The following is a 23732-nucleotide window of genomic DNA, read 5'->3' as shown; positions in this document are numbered from 1 at the left end:
TTTCCAGTGTCAAAGAGTTAATTAGCACAACAATAACCTTGGAAAATTGATTTTATAATAATATATAAGTATTTTCAAATGGTTTGGAGATTAATTTAAATTTAATAGTAGGTGAGGGATTGCTTAGGACATGCAATCTTTTATTCATAAGGCAGATGTACAGTCATCACAATACCTCACATTCTCAATAAATAGACTATTCCATCCTTTCCACTTGAGGATGGAAGATAATTGCTTCTACATGGTCATAGAAACGGATGGCATTTTTCTATCCAACTGAAGAAAAATAATTAAATTAAACTTGAACTGGAGAAGTGGTTCAATTTCTTGTAGCACTTCATGTGGCCCTCTGACTGCTATAATGTATAATTCTAGGACCTAAATTTCTGTGGTTGACCTGATTGAAGTCTGTCAGTATAGAACCTAAAATAAATTGAGTTTAATATTAACTTAAAGCACCAGAATGGTATTGTACGGCCTGAGGGGAATGGCTCGGTATTGTAATGTGTGGGTTGGAAAGAGATAGGTAGTTGATTTCTTTGTGCTTCTTCAGGCTACTGCCATAACAACATGATTTGCAAAGTTGTACCTCTAGGAAAAACAAGATTGCTCTAATTTGAATAGATGGGACAATGTTGTGCAAGTACACAGGTAAAAGATGCATTTTGCTCTAAGTAATTATAGACAAGGATTTATTTTCTTGAAGCTTTACAGCTCGAGATTATCGAAGGGTAATTTAAGCATTTCATTTCATTAAATCCATGCTATATATTTTAATTTCATAATAAAGTCATTTAACCTTTTCCCAAGTTTAAGGAAGCACTTGATTGATATAATAACCCAATTTAATGAAATTCATTAAGACTCCTGCATAAGTTCATGACAAATACTGACGAGGATAGGAGAGTTTCTGTAGTCGTGGAGTTCACTGTGGTGGATCAAACTCTTGTGACATTTTTCTGCCACATTATGTGCTTTTACTCTGAGCCTTGGGAAGGTCTGGAAGGCCTGTGTACAAATCGTTTAGGACGCCTGCTCATTTATACTGTTTGAGATCAAATTGAGTAGGTGAAAATATAATAAAGACTCAGGAATGCAAATAGACGAACAAATTAGGGTTGCCTGTGCGCCTGTCAGTGGCAGGTTTATGGTTTGCACTGTCACCTCTGCCCAAGCAAGCGGAAGCCTTTCTGGGCTGGATTAAGATGTGGTGTTTTCTTATCGGGGATGTATTTTTACTAGATACAATGTTGCTGACTTGTTTCAGTGTTGTTACTATGTAACGAGAGTTGCGTGTGTAGCTCATCTGCTAAATATGTTACCATTTGAAGCTAGGCTAAAAAGCACCGTCTTGGTGTGTGCTTAAGCCGAGAGGCAACCTCAGGGAATGAGCAAAGGTTTAGGTCTGGGTGCACTTGGCATGTGTCTTGGTTTACAATACGTCTACTTCTCTGCCCTTGGGGGATGAGGGGTTGGGGGGGGGTTGGGGAGTGGGAAGTGGGAGGGAGGGAGGGATAGATAGTACACAAGTATACTATTCTGGGCATCCAACTAAATCCAAGTCCGTAAGCATATGAAACATACAAAGCTGTGCCCACATTCCTTGTTGTCATATCGAAAAACACATACATGTATGTGTCTACTTCAGCTAGAAGCTTTTCCCCTATCCTGATAATCTGAAGAGAAAAACAAAATGAAACCAGACGAGGAAACGATCCAGCTGGCTTCTTCGGTTGCTCAGAAATAGAAACCAAACAAACGTGAAATAACAGAGAGGAAATAAACAATTTTTTTTTTTTCTATCTGAAATGTCTAGATTATCGGGCAAATGACACAATCCCCCCAACCATTCCGTACAACCAATCCTATGACCAGAACACAGGAGGCTCTTACAACAGCTCAGATCGGGGCAGTAGTACGTCTGGTAAGTAAAAAAAAAGACACGAGCCAATGTCAGCCTTTCGCTTAAAAAGAAATGTTGAACAGAGCATTAATGAACTATCTGTTGTACTGAAGTGACGCGTCTCATCACTTTGTATCCTAGGCGTCCCAGACACAGGTCTGGTCTGCCATTTAAAGCTCTGTCTGCCCAATAAACTGCTCCCTATCCTACTTGGCACCAGATACCACGCATCGTGTTTCCTTCTTTGTTACTGAGGCTTAGCAAAGTCAAAAGTATAAAATAATTTTTCAAGGCAGTTAAACTTCTTGTTCTTCCCTCAGCCAAAATAGAGCCCCAAACAGTACAGATGTGATTAATTTGCTAACTAGGTTACCGCTTGGTGCACTTAGGAGGAGGAAGCCTGAGAAACAATAATCTGGGCTTGAGGGACGGCAGGAACCTATCTTAGTTCACAGTCTCTCCGAGATCTCCCAGTTCTTGCTGGAAAGCTCAAGAAGTTTCCTCCCAGTCTCTAGGCTGCCCTGCCTCCGAAGCCACAGTGAGGCTTCCCTGTGGGTCCCTGTGTGGCTGCAGCTGTCTACCAGCTGTTTTCCTGATAGGGCTGCAGATGGGAGTTTGCTGGCAGTTAAGTCCTGTTTTGGTAATTAAAGGCGGTTCATTACTAGAACTAACATGTGGCAAGTCACAGCACAATGAGAACAGAGCGATTGATCTTAAGTGGAGCATGCTTCTCCAGGACAGGGAAGAATGGAGCCTCCTGGCAACTGCAGAAGTTGTTGCTAGGGTCTTTGTGCTGAGCGGATCTGCCCTCTTCTGTAATGATGCTCACATTTGCAGTTTCCTATCTTCCTTTAACCAAGGCATGATACTGCTGTGGCATTTTCTAGCCTTGCTTTTAAAAAAAAAAAAATGGTTCTTACATGAAGTTAAGTGCCTTAGAAATGATCCTTTACTGTTTTAGATTTTTTTTTCTCAGATTGTACTGAATATTCCTTTTTTTCAAAGTATTACAGGATTTTTCCTTCTCTTCTTCAAAGTAACTAAGCCCCACATTGTGAATAAAATGTCAAGTATCTGTTTTGGGGGAAATCATATATAATATTTAAGTATTTGATTACTATATGCCACTTCACCTTTGAATTCTTAGCTATTTGTAGAAAAAAATGTATATGAATAGGGAAGAGCATGATTCTAGGTTATTGATTTTTCAGTTGGCTTCTATCACTTTAGATACCTGATCTTGATACTTCTGTTATCATTGATTGTTCTAGCAGGGTGTGATGACAGGGGACTAGAGATGTAAAATCTGTTGATAGGTTGAGGGAGCAACACACCTGAATGAAATTCAGGGGAGAGTCGCATAGATCGGCATCTTAGGGCAGATGCTGTTCTTAGGGAAGACAGGTTCGAGGAAATTAAGAAGGAGACACAGGTTAATGCTAACTCCATAACACGTGCCCCGTAGTCCTCCCAATCCAAGCAACTGAAGGTGTAGGAGATCACAGAGACACACAGGCATGTGGCTGACAGTCACCATTTATTATTAACAGCTGGCTTGCCCTGATTTCAGCCCACACTTGATGCAATAACAGACCAGCCCAAGAACAGCTAGCATGACAAACAGTTCCTGTGCCTGAAAAGTCCCAAGGGACTTAAAAATCATTTTAAAGGTTCGTTGAATAAGCTAAGGCCTGCTTCATCTCCCCTGGGACTTGTTTCAGAGTCATAACGAAAAATTAAAGTAATTCTGTGAGATTGGGGGCTCATCTGAGGAAAAAAAAATAACTACAGACTCTGTGTTCATATTACACACATGGATCTGAACTACGTTAAGTGGGAGAGTTTCGTCACACACTCTCTTCTGACTTAAAACTCTCCAAAAATTAGTTTAGATAGAGCTACCACTGTTTAAAGATGAAGTCCATTCCAAAATCAAAACACCACAGTAACTGAATAATTGGGCTACTTCAGTCTGCTGAAACTATTCAGGAACATCATCTTTTAATTATTATTATAAGCCATAATTTTATAGAAACAGTGGTTAAAAAACACTTTCTTAAAATGTACTTTTCTCCTTTTGTCATTAAGTATATTAGTTCTTCTGGCAATTGATTTTTACCTCTACCTCCCTTCCCCAAGAAAATGAGCAATTTCATTGTGCCCGAAACATTCCAGTGGACAAGTACAAATTATATGTATTCAGTGATTTAATGCAACAGTAGAACCCTAATAGATCGTATCTGTATTTTATTGTATTTTAGGATTCAGCAATTAAATAATAAAAAGGCACTCCAGAAAATATGTCCACAGCTCATTTGTTTCAGATGATAATCCATAATGCAATTAATTGCTGTAGGAAGATTGCTATTAATGATATGACTTGTAAAATTCATTTAAGCTTATGTTGCTTCCTTCGCTATGTACTTGGCAGTTGAACTGGGCAGTTTGGGGCCTTTTTCCTCTTGTGTCAAGTTGTGCTTAATGGAGAAAAGTGCACGTGTGTATGTGTGTTTGTGTGTGTGCACGTGTGTGTGTGTGTGTGTCTGTGTGTGTAGTGAATTGTAGGATAGTAGCGGAAAATATTGAACTCCTTAATAATGGAAAATGCGATGTAAAGGGTCAGAAACAAAAGACCTGTATTTTGTTTCTTTTCTAGGGAGTCAGGGGCACAAGAAAGGGGCGCGGACACCCAAGGCCCCCAAGCAGGGCGGAATGAACTGGGCAGACTTGCTTCCTCCTCCCCCAGCGCATCCTCCCCCACATAGCAACAGCGAAGAGTACAGCCTGTCTGTAGATGAGAGGTAAGGGGGTCGCCACTGCGAGAGGTGCAGTCTCCGAGCGTCAGAGCAGACAAGTCGGGGTCACCTGAACTGCCAAAAGGAGATTCCTCGGGTTCACAAACACCGGCCTCTAAATCAAAAAGAAGGACTTAAGGGCCCTCCTCGGGGACATCTCAAATATGACTTAAGGTTTAAGAAACTTCCCTAGATCTGAAAGTTAGATATGTGTATTATATATACACACACGCTTTTATATCCACACATACAGAAGCTCCCCCTGGGGCTGTCTCAAATATGAATTAGGTTTTAGGAAGTTTCTTTGACACACATATTATATGTACACACTTGTGCCCAGATGCTAACTACTCACATATGTGTACACATGTATGCATGTATAAAAATAGTGTGTATACATGTAAGTTCCTATGTGTAGAACCATGTATACACGATTTCATGATATTGCAAGTAAATTCATATACGCATAGAACCACTGAAGTCAATGTCAAAACAGTATGTGATGTTAATTTCATAAGATTTCATGGAACAGAAAAATCCCTATCCAACAGTGTTTTCATAATGCCTTTCTATGTGGGGGGGCATGGTGGTGGTGTTCAGGACAGGGTTTCTCTGTGTAGCCCTGGCCATCCTGAAACTCGCGCTGTAGACCAGGCTGGCCTTGAACTCACAGAGACCCTCCTGCCTCTGCCTCTGCCCCTGACCCCTGTCCCTGCTTGTGCTGGGATTGAAGGAGTGTACCACAATGTAAAATGGCCGTTGTACATTTTCTATTGTCAGTGTCTCTGGAAACACAAATACTTTGCAATGTGTTCTGTTATCGTCTGTGTTAAGTACAGCAGGTACTTATTATTAATTAATGCACAGCTGAGAAGTGGACTGTAGGTTCATATCCAGGTTTGTGAAAGTGTATTCTGTGATGTTCATGCCATGATAAAGATCTCTAACAATGGATTTCTCAAAGCACATCCCTGCCATGAAGCAATGCCTGACAGGGTTAGAATGTCCTTGTCACATGTTAAATTTTCCTAAAAACAACTGCATCAATCTATACAACTCACAGTATATTGCAAAACACTCTTAGATAATACTATACTGTGCTATAAATGGTTTATTTAGAAGTTTCAATTTTGCAGAACCGATTCTCAAAGCATTTAATGAGTATAAATAAACCATATGGTAAAATTTAGGAAGCAAGTATGCTGTTTTCATTTTCCAGAATCTATCACTGGACATGGTACACCAGACAAAATAAAAACTGCCTCACCATTGGCATCAAAGGAGAACCTACCTAACCGAGAATAAACAGCCAGAAAGTGTAATCTACCTAAAAATATAGTCTGAATTTTCAGTGACTAGAAATAACAGAAATAAGGCTTGATCAATTTATTCTCCACAAAGAAAGGCTTTAACGGTTCCAGCTCTGCCCCATCTTCCTCTTTTCTAATAATATTTAAAGTGTATTTAAATGAGGTTCTTGTACAGAAAATGTTTATAGACAATTCTCATTATGTGTAACTAGTATGCTGGTAATGCTCAGTTACTGAATATGAACACCAAGAGGGAAATAGGAAGGAGCTCCCAAGAGCCTCTACCTCACTGATTTTTGTCAGTGCATCCTCTTACTTTATGGGCATTTTGTTTAAAATATTTCAGTAAACATCTGTTCTTCTTCCCTAACGCGCTGCTCACAGCCAACAGCACTAGATCATTTCTGAGCATATTCACCTCTAAGGGACATGATGCCCGTCTCTACCTGCCTTAGTTTAGTGGTACTTGGGCACCTCCATTGCATATCACAGTAAACAGGGAAATCACCAATATTATGCAAAAATCAAAAGAAGCGAAAGAAATTAAGAAAGAGCTCGGAACTATGAAAACTGTTAGGGGGGTGACTATGTAGGGTATAAACATGAACTCCTGAAAACAGGTATATATATATATATATATATATATATATATATATATATATATATATATATATATATATATTAACCTCAGCTGGGAACATATGCAGCAGGTGGCTTGATTTGGGCCTCTGTGCAGATGTGAGAATGACCATGAAAATTTCACCAAGGCCGATTTTGTGGTTGCATATAAATTTTACTGAGTCAGTAAATTCGCAAGCACGGAATGTGCATGTAACAAAGATCGGTTCAGCTGTTGTTTTTAAAAGTTTATTGTCCCAGCTATTTCAATGTAATAGTTACTGCTTAGTACACACACACACACACACACACAACATGAAGTTTATATAAAGAAAGAAAAAATAAAACAAAACCTTTAGACGTTGTCATGGCACCCCAAAGAGGATGGTTTTGAATGGGAAGAAGGAAGGCGTCCTGATCAAATGGCAGTTGTTCTTAACCTTGACACATGAGAAGGTTCTGAATAAAGAACAGGGGGTTTATGGACACTGGGACCACACAGAGATGTGGACTCCTAGAGAGCTAACAGGAAACACATGGAAGGGAGAGAGGAAGCTGAGAAGGCAGATGTTAACCAGATCGGCAGATACTTGAGTATCTTGCCTTTGCCTGGGCATTTTTACTTTTTATTGTTTAAGCAATTAAAGAATAGTTCTTTGCTTTGGAGTAACATGAGTGATCTGTGAGTGGTGTACAATTAATTTTGCAAATTTGGAGCAACTTGAGGATACTGAAAAAAGGAGTGATCAGAAGCAGAGAGATGAATTGAAAAGTTAAGGCAGTGGCTGTTAGCATTTCCAGCATCCTCTAACACTTCCGGGTCCTAGGGCTGCGTGTGAGCAGTCAGTGGTCAGGCAAAATGCTTAGTCGCCCCAGGGTCTCACATAGTATGTACGTCTTAGGTAAGCGCATGCGCAGTCTGGCTATGTCATCTATACGCCTCCCTGTTGTGGCAGTATAAGCCCCTGTACGCATGCACTGGGCTACTGTTAAAAGCAGACCCCACCCACCCCCTGCTCGCGCTCTCTCTCTCTCTCTCTCTCTCTCTCTCTCTCTCTCTCTCTCTCTCTCTCTCTCTCTCTCTCTCTCTCTCTCTCTCTCTCTCTCTCTCTCTGCCACCCCCTTTCCAGAGGCCTCCTCCAAGAACCCCTTCTGTCTTCACACCCAGAAATAAACCCTTAAAGTGGGTTTTGTTGTACTTTGTGGTCCCTTCTCGCGGCCGGCAAATACAACAGTGCCCCCATACCACACACACAAAGAACTAGACTCTGGAGTTTTTACAGAGAGGACAGAGATGAGCTGGGGAATGGTTTGATGCAGAAGACAGAAAATGGGAAGGATTCGACTCTGTAAGCTGTTCAGACACGAGAGCAAATCACTGGGCTTCTTGAGAACAAAGGAGACGTAGACGGGAGAGACAAAGGCTGTCTTATTCGAATTAGAAAAGTAAAAGAATACGCAAAACAACCACAGTATTTGAACACCAGCTCTTCTGACTGAGGGAAGCCAAACGGGTGGTAGAATGTGGGTAAAGAGAGGGCTAAGAAAAGCCGCTATGGAGATGCATGCCTGTAATCCCGGTGGTCAGGAGGCTGCCGCCGGATTGGGAGACGGAGGCTAGCCTGGATTATAAAGCAAGACCCGGTATCTCTCTGAAATAGAAGAAGAAAAAAATAAAGGGAGAGAGAGAATAAGAAAAAAAGAAGTATGCAATTTATACAGTATAGTCTGTCTCTGCCTTTGAAGGGTGTGAACATGCCCCGAAGAGAGCTTGCTTTCCCTGTCTGCATCCTGATGCCCATTGCAGCTCTATCTTGGAGGAAAAGGCTTTTATTTGATTGGCCAAGGCCACTGTGTTTTACATTCAACATCCTAATTACAAACCAGCAGCCTTGTATTCAACTAAAGAAACAATACTTCTTCATTGTAGTGTCAGAAGAAACATGGGTGGTGCTGGACTAAATAACTTGAGTCCCTTTGAAAGGGTTTCTCCCAGTTTAGAACATCACCTTGGGCTAGTTGCTGTTGTGGAATATTATTTTAAGGTGTGTTACTTTTGTCTATGTTGCATTTGTTTAACTCCATGAAGCTGCGTTACTGTGCCTGTGTAAAACACCTGATGGTCTAATAAAGAGCTGAATGGCCAATAGTGAGTCAAGAGAAAGGATAGGCAGGGCTGGCAGGCAGAGAGAATAAATAGAGGGAGAAACCTGGGAGGAGAGAGCAAGGAGCCAGGGAATAAGGAGGACAGCAAGGGCCAGCCACACAGGTACACAGCAAGCCACGGAGTAAGAAACAAAGAAAGGTATACAGGAATAGAAAAAGGAAAAGTCCAGAGGCGAAAGGTAGACAGGAGAATCTAAAGAGAAGCTGGCTAGAAATTAAGCCAAGCTAAGGCCGGGCATTCATAAGTAAGAATAAGCCTATGTGTGTGTGTGTGTGTGTGATTTATTTGGGAGCAGGATGGCGGCCCCCCCAAAAAGAGTAAAAAAACAAACAACAACAGTTTGCAGTACATTTTAAATCTTTGTCCCAACACTCAAGTTAGCTGAATTGAACCCCACTGACTAATAACCAAAAGATATTGTACCTAAACATTCACCCACTTATGCTAATTAAATTCATGAGCACCAGTCTCATTGTGAATCCTGTCCTTGACGGTGAGTGTTTCAGGCTGTAATTTTTCCTATATATGGACAAGATGCCTCTTTGGTCTGCAGAAAAATAATTTTCTCTGGTCATTTTAAGTCCAGTAAAATATCATTTAAAAAGGGTTGGTATGTTTATTTTATGTTGACTTCAGATAGCATAGATAGATTTTTCTTCAGTATTCTGGAACAAAACAAATTCTAGCCTATGCTGCTTGAATTTAACCCAGTAGATTAAAACACAGTTTGCAATGCTTATTAAATATCTTAAGAACTTATTACTGGATGTAAATGACATGCTTTCTCTAAAGAAGATTTTTAAACCTTCTTATGAATGTGTCTAAAGAACTTATGAATGACAAAGCCAGAATGCCCCAAGTATGTTGGAGACACTCTAAAACAACTATGCAAAACTATTTCCTATTGTAAGACTCCCCGCCGCCGCTGCCCCTATACTATGCCATTGTATGTCCTGATAACTTCTAACAATGAGCTGTTTCCTAACAAGGAGGCTCTAATGAGACCCAGACCTACAGATCTGAAAGCCATTGAGCGCCAGCACTCTCTAATACAAATAGTTTACTGTACGCTCTTACACTTTGTTGTAGCTATGACCAAGAAATGCCGTGTCCTGTGCCGCCCGCAAGGATGTATTTACAGCAGGATGAGTTAGAAGAAGAGGAGGATGAAAGAGGCCCCACCCCCCCTGTTCGGGGGGCAGCTTCTTCTCCAGCTGCTGTGTCCTACAGCCATCAGTCCACAGCCACGCTCACCCCTTCGCCCCAGGAAGAACTCCAGCCCATGTTACAGGATTGTCCAGAGGACCTTGGCCACATGGCCCACCAACCAGACAGGAGGTATGTTCTCACTAGCTAGCTGCCTTGCTGGCCAAGCAGAATTTCTACTCCTCAGAGATAGTTGTTGAGTGTTGTACCATGAAATAATTTTTGAAGCCCATGAGCATTTTCTTGGGCTATCAACCCGCACAGTGTATGGGCATACCAAGTAACACTCTTGACTCTCACTGAAAGGTTTCCCAACCCCAGTATTGAGTTTCTCCACCAATGCAATAAATCAGATCAGGCCTATTTAAAAGTCCAGGTTTAAGGAGCAAAGCACCCCTGGGTGATTCTTGGGGAAAGAAAGCAGGAGAGACATCACATGGCAGGTCTAAAGACCATGTCTTAAATACCATGTAGGTGTGGTCTTGAGCATCTCAGGGGGAGGAGCTGAGCCTGGGCAGGCTTTCTGAGAGGCAGGGTCTGGAATGAGAGGTGTGGGGCCAGAGCAGAGCTTCCCAACACTCAAGTTAGCTGAATTGAACCCCATTGACTAATAACCAAAAGATATTGTACCTAAACATTCACCCACTTATGCTAATTAAATTCATGAGCACCAGTCTCATTGTGAATCCTGTCCTTGACGGTGAGTGTTTCAGGCTGTAATTTTTCCTATATATGGACAAGATGCCTCTTTGGTCTGCAGAAAAATAATTTTCTCTGGTCATTTTAAGTCCAGTAAAATATCATTTAAAAAGGGTTGGTATGTTTATTTTATGTTGACTTCAGATAGCTTTATATTGGTTTAAATATCGGGCTGGAACATTTCTATCCAGGCTACAAACAGGACACGTGTGTGTGTGTGTGTGTGTGTGTGTGTGTGTGTGTGTGTGTGTGTAAATATGCACATCAATGTGTATGCTTAGGCATTTTTTTAATCTACTGAGCATCTCCAACAATCCATTTTATTACATACAATGAATATGCATGTCATTTCTAACACATAAAAACTATTGCTGAGCCTTGTTAGTTTTTTCTTGTTGATGATTTTGTTTGTACTATTTTATTGCCCTTGACACATTATGTTATGTCTCCGTTGCTCTCCTCATTCCTAATATCCTTTGAAACTCAACACATTATTTGCCTCAGAAGATTTTTCTTCAGTATTCTGGAACAAAACAAATTCTAGCCTATGCTGCTTGAATTTAACCCAGTAGATTAAAACACAGTTTGCAATGCTTATTAAATATCTTAAGAACTTATTACTGGATGTAAATGACATGCTTTCTCTAAAGAAGATTTTTAAACCTTCTTATGAATGATGGGGGTCTCTGTGTGTGTCGAACTGGGTTGCCGTCTATTTAAATTAATAGTATTAATCCTTGCAACTAGATGAAGATTGAGAACAAATAAGGCATCTCTTTTTCCCTATTAAGGTCACAGACCATCTCTGCTATTCTTATTAAAAGCAAATGAGGCGCTAATAGACACCATTAAGCTCTGAAATACCTCAGCATTCTTTCATTCTCTAAAATTACCTAAATTTCCTGTTGCCTAGCTACACCCCTCGGGGTTGCCTGTGGAATCACTGTCTTCCAGACTGCTCTCCTGCCTTTTTATTTCTTTTGTTGTTGGTGGTGGTTCATTCGTTTACTCAGTTACTTGCTTATAGTTCGCTTTGTGGAGACAGGATCTCTGTGTATGGTCCAGGCTGGCCTTGAACTTGCGCTGGTTCTCCAGACCTCCCTAGTACAGGAATTACAGGTGTGGGCCCCGACCCCCTACACAGTCCTTTCCACATTTCTTTGAAACAGAAGTGAGTTCCACTTTCTCTATCCTGACCTTGCCTCCCAGTCTTTCTCCAAACCCTGACTTCACTGTTAATTCTCTGGCCTTGAAAGTTTCTTCTCCTTAACCCTCTCTTCTCATTCCATGGTCCCCGCCTTTAATGTGGTTTTAACTTCCACCTCCCGGGTACCCCTTCGCACCTTAGTCCTCTGCCTTCATCTTGTACTATTTTGTTCCGTACATCTGCATCCCGGTCTTTATCTCTCTCAAGCTTCCCGCAGCGACAGCGTTTTATGGGTTGTTCTGGGAATCGAGTACGGCCATGTAAGTTAAGTGTCTGGACAGACGGCTTTCAACAAATGGCATCTTCATTCTCCTATTAATTGATTCACCCACTACTTGTACTCTGACAACTGTCCGATTTATTTAACCATCCTGGACTTTTTTCCAGAGTGTTGCGATATTTTCACGTGTTCCTTGAGTGTAGTGGCTGTCTTACGTAGAATGATCAACAGCCGATGTATGAGGAATATAATAGCCAAGGTCATATATAAAATTAAAACAAAAACCTCTGCCCGTTGGATGTCAGTGATTCTCCCGTTTATCCTCTGTTGTTTTCATACCATTCTATAATTTCAGTTACCTACCCGTTTCTGTGGAGGGGCCTCAAAACAGCTTGACCACACAGCAGCCATGACAGGCTTAGGGGCCTAGACACAGCTTCTGTGACAGGCTTACTGGCAGGCAACACCCAGATCCAGGCAAAGCCTTAAGCTGACACCACCCAGGGATCCACCCAGGGATGAGGAAGGACCTGACATCCCAAACATTCCAACCAGTAGATAAGGTGGCCAGATGTCCCTGAGTCTACCACACACCTATTTTTGTTTTACAGATACCCCTAGACAAATGTCAGCCAATCAGGGTCCTGGACCCTGGAAATCCCCTCACCCGAACCTCTGCTATGGATAAAAACTCTGCCCCACCTGAGCTCAGGGCTCTCTGCTCTCACCGTGTGTTAGACAGACAGAGGGAGCTTGAAATAAAGGCTCTTTGCTTTTACATGCGGGATTCGGTCTCTGTGGTGGTCTTTTGGGGGTCCCTGAGATCTGAGCATAACAGTTTCCTTAAATGCTAAACTTCAAAATAGCTCTTGACATTTTTCTGTGGTTTCTATTTCTCCAGGAAGGCTTCAGCCCAGCCCCAAACAAAAGCAAAACCAACAAAAAATTTAAAAATCTCCCAACCCCTTTGAAATGATCTCCCATCTCAGTCTCTTCTATTTTCCTCTCTCTCCTCCCTCCCCCTCCCCCTTCACCCTCTGGATCTTCCTCCCCTTGAGTCAGCCATTACAGCTTACCACAGTGTCCATTAGGTCTCCTCCCCTTTGCTCACCTTTCCCTCAATCCCGGAACACACTCTCTTCTCTGCTTAGTTCGTTTGAAATTAGTTCCCTGAGTTTATCTTAAGGTCACAGCACAGGTCTTGTACCTCCTCTTATTTTATGACCTGGCAAACATGTCACATCCTTGCAAGTCTGGCTGCTCCCCGTCCAAAGCTGCCCTCTGGTTGCCTGGGAAAATCCAAGCCACTTTTTTCCTTTAAATTAGTCTTTTAGTTTTAGAGATTATAATGTAATTACTTCATTTCTCCTTCCCTTCCTCCCTTGAAAGTCTCCCATATTTCCCTTCTTGCTCTTTAGCAAATCCATGCCCTCTTTTTCCATTAATTGTTGTTGCATGCTTGAGTGTGTGTGTGTATATATATATATATATATATACATATATATATACATTTCTGAATACATAAGTGTACCTTGCTCAGTCTATATGTTACCTGTATGTATGTTTTCAGGGCTGACCATTTGGTCTTGGATTGGTATGTTCTTCCCCAGGAAAGACTATTTCTTCTGCTCTCAGAACTCCTTAGCTTCCTCTGTTTCTTTGTGTAGGGTTGTGTAGGCCTCTTCAGCCTTCCCAGGCCATGTTAGAACATCTATTGGTGTCCTCCTTGTTCGGCTCCTATTCAGACAGTCATGTTGGTGTGACATGGGTGTAGCTTCTAGTATTCCTAGCAACACAGTCTCATAGGAAACGCCCTCATGCTTGGCTCCTACAGTCTTTCCACGTCTTCTGCTATGCTTCGTGAGCCTGAGGTGAGAGCATGAACAGCTTTTTTGGTGCTCTCAACCAAGTTTTCTTCACACTTCTGTTGCCATGCTAATCAGATTGCTTGTTGCTTTGGCATTTCTATCTGTTCCTCTATTTGAATGAAAAGCCCTTTGAGAAGAGAACTCCTGAGTCTGAATTTCTCAGTGCTTTTTCTACTGTTTGGGAAATGCATTTAAATACATTTATACTCAATGACTTGAGAGCTATCATATTCAGTCCATGAAGGTATATAAACTTGATTTCCAGGAGCATCCCTAGACTGGACACTGGACATTGATAAAGTCAATGAAAACTCACTTTAAAACATTGAGAGCACTTTATTGCTTTTTGTAATAAACATGTTCTATATGCTTATTATAGATGCTTTCAAAATAAAGGTCTACTTTGGGCAATATAGAAAACAGAAAAGAGCCAATAATCTATGTAATCAGGTAATCATGTTAAGAAATTCAGTAAGGAGGGCATGGAGGAAGGATAGGGAAGTGAGATGATGTTATTATTTTATAATCTCTGAAAATAAAATAAATCAGATAGTTACACAAAAAAGAGCCTCGGAAGCCCTTATCTCTGCATATTTTCACATTGCGTTCAGTACCATCTGCTAGTTTTCCTTCACAAGCTGCTGTTTCCACTGCAGTGTGTTTTCTATGCTGATCATCTTTAACATAGGTTTTTGTGCTCAATGTCCCTTATGATTTATTTAACCTGTCCCCTAATGTCGGTGTTTACACTGCGTCTGCCTTTTGAGTGAGTGAACGATGATGGATTCTCATCTGGAGTTAAATCTTGAATGCGACCTCTGCTTTTCACTTTGTCTATTCAGATGTCTGTCTGTCAAACAGATGTGATCTGGTTTGCCTCGCCCTGCTACTTCATTGCTGATGCACTCATTAGAGACCGTTATTTCTCTACAGATCTCGTTTTATGTCCAAGTATACTCATCTATTCAAGTACTTGTTCTCCTGAAAGTTTTTACTACCTATATGTCACTCTGGCATGTTACTACAGTGACACACGAGACACCAGTCTTACGGCAACCATTCTTCCTTGACTACTTTGTTGGCGTGTCCCACTACAAGGTCTTGTTGCGTGGAGTTGCCCCTTGCTTGGTCAGAACCCCTGCTATAGACTCTGCTGAGGCATTTTCTTACAGTTCAGACTGCTTAAAGTCCTTCAGTGACTTCCTGTCTCCCTTAACATAGAGACAGCATCCCCGGGACAGCAGTCAGGACCCTTGGTGACCTGGTCTTCAGTCACTTCATCCCTACCCACTGTCACTGCCTTTGATGTCATCGTTACATTTCTTTCACTTCAGGAATGAACTCCAGTCTTGCTCACCCCAAGATTTTTGCATGTTCTAAACCATCCTCCCAGAGCACCATTATGTCTCCTGCTATGCCCAGATCGCAGGGCACCCCAAAAGACCACCATGGAGAACAAATCCCCGCATGTAAAAGCAAAGAGCCTTTATTTTCAAGCTCTGGGGCTTGGTCTGTCTGTCCCACACAGCGATGAGAGCAGAGAGCCCCGAGTCCAGGCAGGGTAGGGGTTTTTATCATAGCAGAGGTTGGGGTGAAGGGATTTCCAGGGTTCAGGACCTTGATTGGCTGACAGTTGTCTAGGGGTCTCTGTAAAACAAAAACAGGTGTGTGCTAGACTCAGGGACATCTGGCCACCTTATCTACTGGTTGGAATGTTTGGGACTCAGGTACTTCCTCATCCCTGGGTGGATCCCTGGGTGGTGTCAGCTTAAGGCTTTTCCTGGATCTGGGTGTTGCCTGCCAGTAAGCCTGTCACAGAAGCTGTGTCTAGGCCCCTAAGCCTGTCATGGCTACTGTATGGACAAGCTGTTTTGGGGCCCCTTCATATCTCCCTAATACCTATGTATCCTTTAGATTCAAGAATGAATATCACATCCTCTTTCCTTGTTACCTCAATATGGATTGAGACACTTCTGGGTCCTATACAAACTGTCATGGAGCCTCTTTAATGCCGCACCGTTTCTGGGCATGTGATTTATTGTTTGTGTCTTCCATGCCTGTTTGAACTACCAAGTCTCTTTTATTCACCAGAACTCATAGTGCAATGCTGAAGTTATTCTTCTATTGCTGTCTAACAGGCGTTTCTAAAATTTGGTAACGTGGCACAACCATTTTATAGTTTCTGTAAGTTCAGAATTCTTAAAGATTCCTGTGGAATCTCCATCTCCAACTTGGCTGTTGGGGCTGGAAGCTCTCCTCTCGAGTGACTTGCTTCTCATCTCATATCTGTCCTGCCTCAGGGTTCTGGGACTCCTCTCTGTTGCCACTTAATTTTAGCTTCCAGGCTCTCACCCCTCAGACTAGGCTTCTCCTAACAGAGTCTCAGGAACTCGGCACTTCTCAGGAGGCAACTGTCTTCAAGTCAAGTCAAGAAAGTTGTCAAACTAAGAAGGACCACATTCGGGACTGGGGCATAGCCTTAACCTCTGACATACTGTATTGTTCAAAGAACTCATGTGGCCTAGCAAGGTACAAGATGGACATCTTTTTCTCGATGGGAGAGTAACCAACTCTCATTGTAGAAGTTCATTTGGAGTAGGAGGTGTTGGTTAAACGACTCTGCTGCTCGTGGCTGGCCGCCGCCCATGGCGGCCATGCCGTCGGAGGAGAGTGCTGATCGGAAGAATCACAGCCATGGTTACCTTTTAGAGCTTTATTGGGAGCGGGGGGGGGGGGGGGGAGAACAGATGGAAGGAAGGAGCAGAAAGGAAAGAGAAGGATGAAAAAAGGCCCACCCGCTTTTTAGGCTGGGACACCATCGCAGACTGATGACTAATTAAGGACTGAATCCTTACATCCCAGACTTTTGCTTATTATAAAAAAAAAAAAGCAGGTAGATGGGAATAGGGGCGTCGTTCCTCTCAAAAACTGCTTCCAGCTGACTTTTGGACGTCGTTTGGCTCTGGGGAGAATGGAGAAGGGGAGTTTTCCGAAGTAGACAGGTGTTGTGGGATGCTGTCTGTCATCCGTTTGCTCTGGAGACATGTATCCCTCTTGGCCGTGGCTGGGAACTTTCTGTTGGACAAGATGTTGATGATCTCTGGACTCCGGTTCTGTGGTGGTCCTGTACCATTAGCTGAACAGTGAGTTAGAACAGGGAACTGGGAAGAGAAAAGCTTGGGGTGCATGAGAACTTATTATTTTTTTGCAATTAGGGACAAGGCAAAGATCAGGGCCCTGTCTGTATGCATGTGAGAAACACAGGCAGCATGGCACCAATGTTGGTTAAACGGTGTACTGCTCATGGCTGGCCGCCACCCGAGGCGGCCATGCTGGCAGAGGAGAATGCTGATCGGAAGAATCACAGCCATGGTTACCTTTTTAAAGCTTTATGGGAGAGAGAGGGGGAGAGAAAGGGAGAGAGGGAGAGAGAGAGAGAGAGAGAGGGAGAGAGAGAGAGAGAGAGAGAGAGAGAGAGAGGGAGGGAGGGAGGGAGGGGGAGAGAGAGAGGGAGAGAGAGGGACAGACAGAAGGAAGGAGCAGGAAGGAAAGAGAGGGACGCACAGAGGGCTTACCCGCTTTTTAGGCTGGGACGCCGTTGCAGGCTGATGACATAATTAAGGACCGAATCCTTACAGGAGGTATTGTTACAAACATATTGAAAAAAAAATATATATATATAGTCAAAAATATATGCATATTTAATTTGTATTTGTTATATCTGATTTAAAATCATTATCTATCTTAAAACATAAAGTGTTCCCTCTAATTTTTTTACTGGTAATGTTCTCATTGATTTAAATATCTAGCATATTTGTCATAATAGGTAAAGTAAATGTTAAAATACATACATTCATTGATTTTTATGCTTACTGGCTAGGGCATATATAAATCCTATGATATACATTAAGAAAAGTTTAAAAGTCGAAACATTATAACTTCATGCCATTTAGTAAGAATGGAAAGGCTCACCTTGTTGGGCTGAGGAGATAGTTTAGCTGGTAAAATTCTTACCTTGCAAATGTGAGGACCTGAGTTTCACCTGCAAAATTCCTGTAAAAACTAGACGTGGCAGATGCCTCTTGTTATCCTATCCCTGTAGAGGCGACACAAGCTTCCGGGCCAAGGAGTTTAGCCTGTTTTGACAAACTCCAGACCAGTGAGAGACTCTCAAAAACCAAGGTAGATGAAGCTTGAGGAGCAATACCCAAGATTGTCACTTGACTCCATACATGCACATGTGCTCCCATGTACGCCCCCCCACACACACACACAAAGAGAATCAAGACTTGAATTATAAATATTGTAATTTCTCCAATCAATTGCCAAGATATTCCATTTATGTCTAAAACTTAGTAGTTGCTTAAAATTCCATTTTTTTAGTCAATTACAATAAAAATAATGTGTTTAAACATCTGTTGTTTCAAAAGGTATCAGGTGATGTTGCCTTGCTACAGTTAATATTTAACAAAAATGTCCTGAACAATGAAAATAACACTCACATATGGGCTAGGAAATTTACCGGTATTATTAATATACCCAGCTTGAATTTAGTAGTATTGGGAGGAAAAAAAATTCGAATAAAAAAGCAAAATTAAATGTCCTGTTTACAAATAGTCAGGAGATGACAGTTAATTACACAGAACATTTATGCTACGTTAGTGTTTGAAAAAAATCTCGAAGGTTTTTCCCTTTTGTGTCTTGGTTGGTAAGTGTTGTATGGTGAACTGTAGATACACCTGCTCTCATAAATTAATGGAATCACTCCCCTTCCTCTTGAACATATTTATGGAGGCATCATTTTTGCAGCAGCCTAGGCTGCTGTGAGTTGCTGGCATATACTTTTACATTATTTCATGAGACACTGAAACCCCTGAGGGGAAGAATCTAGAGGGTTGAGGTTCATTTGCGACAAGCCCCATGTGAGCGCAGCATCCTGAAATAGCTTTTTGTTTTCCAATAGAATATATTACATATTTCAAACTGTACATGTTTATCACACATTCCCTGGGCTGGCCTTATTTACAGATGGTTTGAATAAATTTTTCTGCCTTTTCTCAGAATTTGCATGGTTTGTAGTTAAAAAACCAGCCCCTGTTGAACATGAAGGTATTTTTACCCTCCAGAATATAAATTCTCCAAGCACAACAATATTGGCATCCTCTCATACTGGAGTTAGCAGTTCCACAGCAATTTATTGATGGTCAAAATAGTCCCCTTTGTGCTTAGAACCCTAAGATGTCTTTAAAAAGAAACAAAAGTTGCCTGGTTCTTGTGGCTCTGCATGCTGACAAAGGCTGTAAATTAACTTTTAAGTACACAATTTTATTACACTCCAAATGAAACAATGGTTTTCCTTCTATGTGGATAATGCATTCCACATTGGAGCAATTATCCATATTAATCTTTTAAATAACTTCAGCTTTGGCACATTTTTCATATTTCTTCCAGTGCCACACACATAGATGAATTAAACCCACCCAGAAATGAAAACATCCACTATATTGTAGGACTATGTATGTGTGATATGTGTGTATGTATGTATGTATGTATGTATGTATTGTGTTAGTATATATATGTAGATATACAAATGTGTAAAAATGTACTTACTTTGTGTGATATTATGTTCTTATATGCCTATAATTATTTTGTATAATGTGTTAATTTTCATTTCTCAGTTTGTTTGTCTATACATCCATTTATAAAATGTCTCTCCTTCGCCTATATAAAAAAATGGGAGGTGGGGAGGGGAGCCATTACCATTCCTAGAAGGAAAGTGGTAGCCTTGGAAATATGATTTGGTTTCAGTTCTGAACTTACATATAAGCACTGTAAGAATTTCGAAGCCTTTGAATTCCAGTATACTTTTGTGTAAGTGATAACTTAAAAAAGCAAACCAGTGAGTTCCAGGAATCAATTAACATTGTAAAATATGGCTAGCCAGTGTCTCAATGAGTTGACTGTGGTGTTTCAAAAGTCATTTCTTTTACAGTTTTCAATTTTAAGTAATAAAGTGAATTTATTGAAGTGTCTCCATTTATTAGGATCCAAGGCAGAAAATAGCTTACTTCAAAGAACTGCCAGAGCACGCTATAAAAGGTGTGGTGTGGAACTTACTTTTCTCTCTTTAGAGGAGACAGCCACATCAGAACCTGGTTGATTTTGACCATAGGTAGATTTTGACCACCTGCTATGTAGCTCTGTCTGCTTACTTTTCATTTCAGACCCAGCTCTGTTCGTTTAAAAACCTTAATCGTGCATTCCCAGACATCCTTTGTAGAGGGCTTTGGTGGCATGGAGTAGCAGCACATCTCTGCCACTCCTTTTCATCTTTTGTCCTCCCGCCTCTTCCAGTCCTGGGGGCAAGAAGAGAGGACATCAGCAGCAAATGCAAGCTGGTCTCCTCGGGGGACAGCACTAGACACTCTTCCAACTCTTCTTACTAAGTATTGTCATGACGGAGAAGGGGACGCACTGCCACTAAGGCCCTTCAGCAACGAGAACTTGGCTCTGAGACAGCATCATCTGTAGTCACCTGTAGTCTTTAACCAGTCAGGCCACATCTGTACGTGGATTAGCACTCCTGCATCATCTCTCCAAGCCGCCCACATTGTGGGGTTACCAGATGATATGCTAGATCCTAATGACGGCTGCCTTTTAAGAGCAGTGCTCAGCTGGTCAGAGTGAATAGTCCTTTCTTCTGAGAAGTGGAGGATTTGATGAGCTGCTGTCCTGGGTCATTCCACCTGACATTCTCCATTGCATTATCTCTTGTACCAGGCTTGGAGAGGCATCACTGAACAGGACCTGTGTCTTCCCTTTTTGCAGGCACGCTCCAAACAAACAAACAAACAAACAAAAAAAAACATTCCCTTGCATTCTTCTTTGCTAGGAACACCTTCTTTGCATAGTGTTGCTCTCCATTAGTGTCCAGATGATCTCCACTATCTCAGCCATCTTAAACTCACTGTGAATTATGGAACGACATACTTTTAAATGGAGTTCTTCTGGACAAACGGCTAGGGCCCATTATTTATAACTCCAAGTATGGTATTCATATTGTTTTCTTCCTGTTTTGATTCATAACAAATTCTGGGACATGAGAAGTAAGTGGCATTAACCTGATTGTATAGTCGAGTGGATAGATCCACACAAGCCTGCCCAGCTGAACTGCCCACCGTTGAAAGGTAGAAATACAGTTAAGCATGAACAGAGAGGTAATATAACACTAAAAAGCAGTAGAGTTTAAAAAGAGTTCATAACCTTCAGTGGAACTCATAAGTGATTAAATCAGAGAAAATTGTTCTTGGATCTCATAGCTTTCCTTAATAGAATAAAGTCTAAAAGCAATTATGGCATATGCTGAATATGTATTTTTTAATCATATGAAATTTTGCTGAATGTTGTCAAGATGAATGACTCCATTTGCTCCCAATAGTAGGAGTTGTAACGAAGAAAAGGGAAGAAAAAAATGTGTGTAGAACAAACTGTTTCAAGATAAGTGTCTGTTACTTTTAATAATAATAAGCAACTGGGAATATTAGAGTCTTTAGCACGGATACAATGTGACCCCAAATAAGGATTATCCTCCCCTTATTTTTAAGCGAACAGAATTAAATGAACAAACATGAGGAGATTTAGAGAACCGAGTCTCTTTTTGACTTGAATAAAATAATAGACCAGATGTGACAGTTAGTGTTAATTATCAGTGGACAGAAGCTAGAAACACCTGGAACACCTGGGCGATAGGCCTGTGTGGGGGGAGAGAGGAGGGGGCGGTAATCTTGATTGCACTAAATGAGGAGGAACGCCTCACCAACTATGGGTGATGCCGTTCCCTGGATGTGACCCTGGACTATATAAGTAAAGAAAAGCAGCTGGGTGACAGCACCCATCCCTTGCCCTCTGCTTCCTGGTTGTGGTACAGTGTCAGCAGCTACCTCAAGCCCTGGCTGCCTTGACTTCTCTGTCATGACAAGACTGTAGCTTTGAACTGTGAGTTGGAATACACCCTCTCTCCTTCACATGGTTTTTGTCTATAGAGAGTCGCTGCTACTCACCGTCAGCTTCCACTTCCGCGTTAATTATCCAGCGTTCCGTGTCTTGAGTGGCAGTGGCGAGCTGAGCTGTTCCTCTCTTTTCATCTTCCTGCAGGCGGCAGCCGGTGAGTCCTCCTCCACCACCACGGCCAATCTCCCCGCCTCATACTTACGGCTACATTTCAGGACCCCTCGTCTCAGACATGGATACAGATGCTCCGGAAGAGGAGGAAGACGAGGCTGACATGGAAGTGGCCAAAATGCAAGCCAGAAGGCTCTTGTTACGTGGGCTTGAGCAGACCCCCGCCTCCAGCGTGGGGGACCTTGAGAGCTCCGTCACGGGGTCCATGATCAACGGCTGGGGCTCGGCCTCCGAAGAGGACAACATTTCCAGTGGGCGCTCCAGTGTTAGTTCCTCTGACGGCTCCTTCTTCACTGACGCTGATTTTGCCCAGGCCGTGGCTGCAGCTGCGGAGTATGCCGGCCTGAAAGTTGCTAGACGCCAAATGCAGGATGCGGCCGGTGAGTGCTCCACACCCCTCACCCGGGGATGTGCCTGTTGGTCCCTAACAGTGTCCCCATCACGGGTCCTGTGTGGAAAAAAAATAAATAAATAATAATCCTCCAGTTTTTCTTTCCCTTTTTAGACTGCCTATAGAAAGCAAGGTTCGACAAGATGACTTGGTTTGAGTATTTTCTAGTTGTTACTAAGGCTTTTAAAATGATGTATTAGTTCATAAACGCTGTATAAGCTGACTGATGAGAAACAGACGATGCTGTTGGTTATGATAACCATAGCAAATGTATACATGTATGTTTGCCTATATTTCTGCATATATACACATACGTTTTAGGCAATTGATAAAATTTCTCTGAGGTTTAAATGTATTCGATAAAATGAACTCCGTGCTACTCTGCACATATTATAAATGGATTTTTATGCAGAAAGTCACTAAAACGAAATTCATTTTGATAGTTATATTTAATTGGCACTTCTGTAAGAGAAAGAAGAAAACAGCCAGTTGGAACAATCAAACCTTTGGGAAGTGTCTCAACCTCTTTTATTGGCCACGCTTACTTGTGATCACAGTTCCTGATGGAAGCTCCATCAGGGAGAAGTGTTATACGTGGACTCCTGGTTAAACCTGTTGCCGCTGTCCTTCACAGGAGGAAGGCAGGGCGGACTGGCTCAGTTCCTGGTAGGTGCTTGTTTCTGTGGCTGCTCACACTGCAGGACAGATGAGGCTGAGAATCCCGCTAGGCCCAGCATCGGGTCTAACCTCCAAGGACCTGGTTCTTTTGACCCATGTCTGCCAGCCAGGCCCTAGTGTATAAAGGTTCCATGGTCCCCAGAGCAGAAGTACCAGCCTGGGAACCTGCACTCGATATGAAAGTCTGTGGAAGGACATTGCAGACTGAAACCGTAACACCTCTTTATGCCTCTCATCAGTGAAACTGGAAAGATGTTTAAAATGTGCACACATCTTTTTTTTTGTTGTTGTTGTTGTTGTTTTTGTTTTTTTTTTGGTTTTTTGAGACAGGGTTTCTCTGCATAGTTTTGGTGCCTGTCCTGGATCTCGATCTGTAGACCAGGCTGGCCTTGAACTCACAGAGATCCACCTGGCTCTGCCTCCCAAGTGCTGGGATTAAAGGCGTGTGCCACCACCGCCCAGCATGTGCATACATCTTAAAGCATAAGC

At 42.0% G+C, this 23732-nt stretch overlaps 1 protein-coding gene across 1 annotated transcript in view; it reads left to right on the top strand.

The window, feature by feature from the left end:
- Robo1 (roundabout guidance receptor 1) overlaps positions 1-23732 on the top strand; it is a 386707-nt gene that overhangs the window by 343442 nt on the left and 19533 nt on the right. Inside the window, exons 22-25 of the mRNA XM_059277691.1 lie at positions 1817-1924; positions 4560-4704; positions 9883-10131; positions 22148-22554. Of these exons, the coding sequence (XP_059133674.1) occupies positions 1817-1924; positions 4560-4704; positions 9883-10131; positions 22148-22554 (909 nt within the window). The remainder of the gene's footprint in view (positions 1-1816; positions 1925-4559; positions 4705-9882; positions 10132-22147; positions 22555-23732) is intronic.

This window comes from Peromyscus eremicus, chromosome 12 (genome assembly GCF_949786415.1).
Source record: "Peromyscus eremicus chromosome 12, PerEre_H2_v1, whole genome shotgun sequence".
Taxonomy (NCBI): Eukaryota; Metazoa; Chordata; class Mammalia; order Rodentia; family Cricetidae; genus Peromyscus; species Peromyscus eremicus.
This window is presented reverse-complemented; position numbering and strand designations above follow the sequence as displayed.